Source organism: Thermobia domestica, chromosome 5 (assembly GCF_964235325.1).
Source record: "Thermobia domestica chromosome 5, izTheDome1.hap1.1, whole genome shotgun sequence".
Taxonomy (NCBI): domain Eukaryota; kingdom Metazoa; phylum Arthropoda; class Insecta; order Zygentoma; family Lepismatidae; genus Thermobia; species Thermobia domestica.
The window spans coordinates 151,638,507-151,646,174 of NC_137458.1; the positions used below are offsets into that span (position 1 = coordinate 151,638,507).

The 7,668-nt window shown below is 33.8% G+C and overlaps 1 protein-coding gene across 3 annotated transcripts in view; it reads right to left on the reverse strand.

Moving 5' to 3' along the window:
* LOC145686182 (lipase member H-A-like) overlaps window positions 1–6,272 on the reverse strand; it is a 68,907-nt gene extending 62,635 nt beyond the window's left edge. The window contains exon 1 of one of the 3 annotated variants that reach the window (XM_081759205.1): window positions 6,157–6,272. Coding sequence is in view for 1 of the 3 variants with exons in the window: in XM_081759204.1 (XP_081615330.1) it covers window positions 5,003–5,045 (43 nt within the window). In the remaining 2 variants the exon portion in view is untranslated. Of the gene's footprint in view, window positions 1–4,863; window positions 4,901–5,002; window positions 5,130–6,156 lie in introns of those variants that run through there. The other 2 variants (XM_081759204.1, XM_081759206.1) reach the window with 2 other exon arrangements.
* Window positions 6,273–7,668: the final 1,396 nt, after the last annotated feature.

Genomic DNA, 7,668 nt, shown 5'->3' on the forward strand with positions numbered 1-7,668 from the left:
TTTGAGCACCAATCTTATTGATAATTTTAAATTCAGGACGTTACAACAAAGAACAATGACTGACTTAATTTTATTCTTTAGACTCCTGTATAATAAAATCGAATGTCCAGCGCTGTTACAAAATCTATTCATTCAAGCCCCTCATAGCGTATGCAAAAAACAATAACATATTATTTTATCGGAAACCAAGGACAAATATACTGTATATGTCACCTACTTGGAGAGTTAGTGCTGCTTACAATGCAATAAGAGAATGTTTGTTTTGATATATTTACTAACAAAGAATGCCATTTCAGGAACCAAGTTTTAGAAGTCCTATAATTTATGGTTTTGTAACACTTATTCCATTTTAATTGTCCTGTTCTGTTCTTTGTTCTAGAACCACTATTGTGGTTGAATATACTGTATTAGATGCCGCAGCTATGAGCCATGTCAGCTATTACACTATAAATTGTTAAACGGTAGAAAATTGTATTAAGCAAATTGATATAAACTATAGTTTGTAAACCAAAATGGCGCAGACATATTGCCCAAAATCGCCAGTGTTGTTATTCAACTATGAACATTGTAAATATTAATATTATTAGCATCAGAAATGTCCACCCTCGGGAATAATTTGTATCTCACTACAAAACAACTAAAAACGAACTTTCGTATAAAAAAAATGAATTAAACTGGAGTTCGAGATGGCTGTTCCTACACAGGCCCGCAACCAGCCACAAAGGTTTGGGGGGGGCATGAATATGTTAGGGAAGGCCAAGTCATCAAATATTCTCTTACAAATATCTAAATTGTGTTTTTTGTATTAATAATAGAATTTTGTATTGAGGTCTGGAGGGGCCACGAAAAGTTTAGGGGGGTCAGACCCCCCTAGCCACCCTCCGCTTGCTGGTCTGTTCCTACATCGACGCCATGTTACCTCGAACTCCTGTCCTGTCCTGCTACTATGTATTTAAACTCATTTATCATCTTTATTATTACTGCCTAGCTGAACATAAAAAACACTAATAAAAAACACCTTCTATAACTGGAGTTTTATACTCTGTTGAGAATACAAATAAATAAATAAATAAATAAATAGCTATATAAAATAAATATATATGGTTTAGATTCTAAGATGTTTATATTCTGTAGTTTAGATTCTAACTTCAATACAGAGTTGAAAAATGCCGGACACGAGTACAAAGAAAACTGTTAAACTACATGACTACTGGACCATTTAGATTAAACACAAGATATCTATTTCCGGTTTCATTAACAGGCGCTAAAGTTAAGTACGGTTTCATGTTTTCTTAAGAGAAGCAATAGTTTCATTTATTTAATGACAAAGTTCAAGATATAGCCGAAAGGTCATATTCAGTGATGATTTCAGACTATTTATTCCGGGCGGTGATGACACAAGGTAAAATTTCTTGGTGGGCAAATTGAGGGACAGAGAAAGTTTCTTTGGGGGAGGGGAAGCTATTCTTTTGTATACCGAAAATAATAATTTTATATTACTTATATATATATATATATATATATATATATATATATATATATATATATATATATATATATATATATATCGGGGCAGACGTAGCCACCAAAGGACGCCGACCTCTTTATTCCCTATTACGTCGTCACTGACTACGGGGCTGATTTCAATACACAGGGGGTTAAAATTGTGTTGAAAAACTACTGGGGAAATCGCAGTTTCGGGAGAAATCCCCCTATGCTACCATTGAAATTATCAAACAACACTGGAAATCTAGAAAAAAGTTCTCCAGAATCTACATATGAAAAGCATTATCTCCAATTCAAATGGTAAGGCTGACGAAACCCTTGCAAAAGAACACTCGGAATTTGAACACTAAACCGTCTAATTACGAAGCAGAAACACAGAGGGTACTCATTCAGATTTCCTGTTCACCTTATTATCTAATTTAGCTATCTTGCTTGTTTTCATTTGAACTTTTCACCTCCATGTAGCAGACCATCTTTGTCGTGGCGGATATGGAGCTGAGAGTGTGCGCCCGACCTGCTGTTGTGTGCCCAATTTTATGTTGTTTATTGTCCGAATTGTTTGAAAATATATAAAAAATCAAAATTAAAACAGAAAAGTAAAAAGAAATAATAAAAGCTTAAAAAGATTTTTAAAAAACACCTTTTGTTCTTTTGTGGGCTTGTGGGGTCTATCTTTCTTGTTCGACATGCTCCTTATAACGCCGAACAGGTTAAAGATATCAAGAAATTACGGAATGACACTTTATTAGTGGAAACGGTCGACGAGAAGCAAACAACGAAGGTACACAAATTAACCTCCATTGGACCAGTAAACGTGTCGGTAGAACCTCATCGTCTGCCGAACGTCTCTCACGGTGTGATATCATGTTGGGACCTCCTAAATACCATTGAGGAGGAGATTAAATCGGAATTAGCTGACCAACATTTTGTTCGCCTCAAAATTAAGAAGTCAGGTGAACTCGTTGCTCCTCAGTTACCGATTCTTAGTTTCAGTTTGCCTGCACTTCCGGACTATGTGAAGGCTGGTTTTTTACCGACTTGAGGTCCGTCCTTATATTCCCAGTTCTCTGTGCTGTCTCAAATGTCCAACACTTCGGGCACACCAGTACGCCATAGAATGTGAGTGCTGCTCTTTATGCGAATTATGCCCAGGATAATCATGGTGCGGAGCACTGTATAGCGACCAAGCCCTTTTGTGTCACTGAAAAAGCGAACATTCTGCTTGGTTTCGAGACTGTCCAGCATTGCAACATGAGAAACGTATCCGAGGGCTAATGGTTATTGAGAAGACCTCTGCTACCGATGCTAGGCCTAAGTGTCGTTTAAAAGAAAGCGTCCCTTTTTCGCTTTCTGTGCCCTTTGTTACAGTTGCAGTTACTTCTTGTAAATCTGAGGCAATCCAAACGTCTGATATTTCCACCCAAACTTATCTTGTTCCTGACAAAAGTTCATGAATTCAGACTCCAGTCGCATCGACTAGCGAACCTCCAAAACTCAGTGTTTCTGTTAGTGGTGGTCTTCGGCGCTCACCTTATATCGCTCACCGGCTCAATGATACGGTTCCGTCCCCGAAAAGAACAAAATTTCCACCTGTTCGTAAGCCACCTGCAGTTTGTTTGAAATCTGATATGGTAGAAGACAACCTGATGGAGACTGAGTGGACGGTAGTTGGCCCACGTAGAAAGGTTGATGTCTGATGCTTTATTTTTTTTTTACTATTGTTATAGTTACATATTTTATTTATTGTTACTATTATTAGTACTTATTTTTATTGTTATATATTTGTTATTTTCATATATTTATTATTTTATCTCTTGTTCCATATTTTTACTTCTCTTTTGCAGCAGTATTTTTGTTATATTTTGATATTTTTTTTTTTTTTTATATACGGCAGTAGTGTCGATCGTAACGGAGACAAATAGCCTCGATCCTGACGTCTTCCATTAAATCTCAGTCAATCATTTGAACTATTACGGCGGGATCACGAACAAACATACTTCGAGAACAATTAAGAATATCCATGATTCAAGTTGAACTTGAACTCACAGCGATTTCACTTCACGATATTTAGCCCACTGTCTGACCGCTCGGCTACACCCATCGGCACCACTTATCTATGCTTGCTTACGTTTGTTATTACTAACTAAATAGAAGGGGTGCCCATCCCCTCCTTAAGTGCTTGAATGCAAACCCCCAAATTTACCTTCCTCCTCCAAGCTTTACCCATTTTGCCTCCTAAATGTATCTTTCTCCCCACGCAAATTTACTATTCTCCAGTTTGATTATTGCATTTTAATGAAAAATTATGTCACCACCCTCAAATAATCTCATCGGCGCAATCTGCACTTTAAAACCCGCCTGTCAGCACCTCTCCTAAATGGGAATCATTCACACATAAATGTAATAACTTAACGAATGAATTGACGCTTTCACTGCACAAGGGAATCAGTTCACTCTTCGTCATTTTGGACATATTTCATCTTTAAGATCTCTATCTGAAACTTCTTCCGGAGCTTGAAAGACTCGTGTCCAGATATTGTAATGTAATGAAGAAAACCAATGTTAATTTCTCCAAGTACTTAAGCGTGCCGCACAAATTTTATGTCTCTTTTTCTTAAAACTTTGATAGCTGCACTTAATTCCTTTGTGTTCTGAACGCCCCAATTGTTAAATGATGACTAGTCAATGTAACGAATGTTATCAAAACAGAGGTTAGAACACACTTATTCTTGTCTTGGTGCAGGGAAGTCGAGTTCGATTGCCGGTCTTAGTACTTGTGACTGAAATCCCACATTGAACTTTAGTATGTCCAAATGGTATTTTTGTTGTCTTGAGCTTAATGTCCCTTTCACCACCTGGTCTACATGAGACCTGGATCTACAATTGAACGTGGAATCACTCAACTTGTCCGAATCACGTTTAGCTTCCGCTGGAATACTGATCTTTTTAATGCACCGCAACCGATGCATTTGTTTCTATGGTTTTCTAATGAATTTCATTCTATTTTCTATTTAGCCCAATACGATTGACACACGAACATAAAATCTTCAAAGACAATTACAAACATTTTTGCTCTTCTAAGGGCCTCAAACTCTTAATGAGAGTTTAAGCTCACGATCGTTAATCTAACACTCTTAGCCCACTCGATCACACAGGCCAACCATTTAGCCACGAGAGATTTCTTCCAAATCTCGCATAGTCTCGGAACTGATCCGAGAAGTTAAACTCAAATAAAAATAGAACACTAATATTTCCAGATGTAATTTCCTGATTCTGACAGAAAGTTGTTATTCATTCATAAACTTAAAAAAAAAAAAAAAGAAAAGAAAAAAAGCTGTGACTATTAAACTACCCTACCTCAAAGAACTGATATCCTCCAAAAGAAACCTTAAACTTCACACAAGAAGAGAGCTAATGCAGAGAAGCTGGAAACTTGCATGCTTTCATATACGTATAATGTATGTGAGAGAAAAATGAGGGCAATGTGCTTACTTACCTGTTAAAATTCCAAACAGATACAAAATGGTGAAACTCAACATCCTGCAGAACAGAAGATGGAACAAGTACTAAACGCGCTGCTCGATGAGCTTACAGATTTTGAGCATACTTTCGATGAGGCAAAGAGGTCAAATCCCGTGAGGAAGGTCACGCGATGTCTTTTAAGAAAGAAATACGCAGTAGGGGAGTAAGAAGGGATAAAATACGATATCCAAGGTCAAGATTTTATTTCTTCCTTTTGCATAACAAAATATTATTGTCAGCCACATAATTGCTCACCTATGAACAGTGGCGAAAGCGCTAAACATTATAATTATCTATTTCCTTCTACCGCGCTTGTTAACGTTTGTAAGCAGTTGCTTGTGAACCAGCTTTTGTGATTTTATGTGGTGTCCTTCCATCGTTATGTCAGTCCTCAATGAAACAAGTTTTTGTCGATAGTTATTGAGAGGTACGTGAGGAATGGTACTACAAAAGAAAACAAATTAACGATCAGAATATTAATTGTTGTATGTACTTTATTTATTGGAATATTAAAGTTATTGCTTAGTCCTTTATTCAGTAATCTTCTTTTTCTTGTTAGGTCAGTTCGGCAAATCGAGATTAAAAGATATTTTTAAAACAAATTCAACAGTTTTTAGTTTTCGGCTCACAAATATAACACCACCTCTTACGGAAACATTGCCTTTAGGGACTACTCAAAAATTCCAAATATCCATTAAGGCAAGACAAGTTGCAACTGCCAAGACAGGTTTTTGAAATCGCTTGAAATAATTTGCATCTTTTAAATTACTATTTCGAGTGTGAGCGCGTCGACATAGGAAATGTAAGAATTAACTTGGAATTCTAGCGGCGAAAATTGTTTGCTTCTGATGGGCACAGACATATGGTGGACGACTGACTCCAAAAAAAAGGACAATGGTACAGAAATTAAGCGGGCGCCATACCAATTGGTTGGGAAAGAGAGGACTTATGTCACTTATAGATATATGTTGCTATAGACATATATTATTCATATAAGCAACTAGTATTAGAAAATGATTAATAGAATTATTACGGAAAAAAATTGTCTTGCTGATTTTCGTATATAAAACAGAAGACGATAAACAAACTCCAAGCCAAAAATAAATGTAAGTATTGGAAACAATTTACCTGCTTGAGATTATTCAATCCATCTACCACATACAAGAACACAACCAGCCAGAAACATAACTTAAAAACCGCATCACTAACTTCGAAGGTTATGAAATTGCTGTTTTAGTTTGATTGTTCTGGGAATATAACTGTAAATTCAGGTTAGTCAACCTCACACGTGACTTGAAACGTTACAACCAACAACAAAAAGTCACTAGATACGAGAATTATTGGTGTATTATTCCAGGAGAATCATGTAAATATTTGAAGAAAATTTGTCCATTTTATTTTCGTTAATTAATAGATTTTTTTTGCAGAGGTAAGCACCATAAAGGAGAGGATACACAGGACATTTGTGGACACAAAGTAAATAAAAGTTGTTTAAATGTATAAATATTTAACAGCACTTCACCAAAGAGAAAATGTTAATATCTAATTAACCACAATTGGTAATCATTTATTTAAGAGTTTAGTAAAACGTAAGTTGGGATACGGATCCATAATATGGAAAACATTTACCTTCTCCCATTCCGATAAAATAAAAACAATTTAGAAACGTTTTCTACGTTACTTATATTTCCAGAAATATCAAGTCTCATCTATAACATATAGGATGTCATATCAAAATTTGTGAATTGAATTTTGTTATACCAAATTATCTACTACAATAAAAATAAATGATCAAATATTTTTATATGATAACAGTTCGTTTTTTATTCTGTTCAAATTTAATGCAAAAATGGCAAATACTCGACAAAGATACTTTTTATTATATAATATACGTAGAATATTACAGAAATTCATCATTAGTTCGAATGTACAAAGCATAAAATATCACAGAAATGGTTGTATTTAGTTTTTAGTATGTCATTTCAAACCTACTGTCAATTATTGCGATATTTTTATTAAATAATTTTCTATAAAGTATACTTATATATTTATTTCTAAGGGTATTAATTTTATGTATTTTTGCCACTGTAGATATTACAATTTTAAATAATTTGTTAGAAAATTAATTGCATAATCTTTAAAAAATCTTTAAGTTTTACGTCCCACGTGCATAATCTTTATCCATATTCCTATTAATACTGTATTTTCTATCATCATTTCTTTCTTTTAAATCTATTATAATAACAAGATTGTAAAATATTTTGTTGAGGTCTTCTGTAGTTGGAGAGTATATTCCCTACTGAAGACAATAAACATATATATATATATATATATATATATATATATATATATATATATATATATATATATATATATATATATATGTTTATATATATATATATATATATATATATATATATATATATATGTATATATATATGTATATATATATATATGTATATATATATATATGTTTATATATATATATATATATATATATATATATATATATATATATATATATATATATATATATATATATATATATATATATATATATATAAATCATATTGTAAAAATTACGCTGCGTTTATTGAATTCTTAAAAAAATATCGTGGCCAAAGTTACTGGATTTATCAA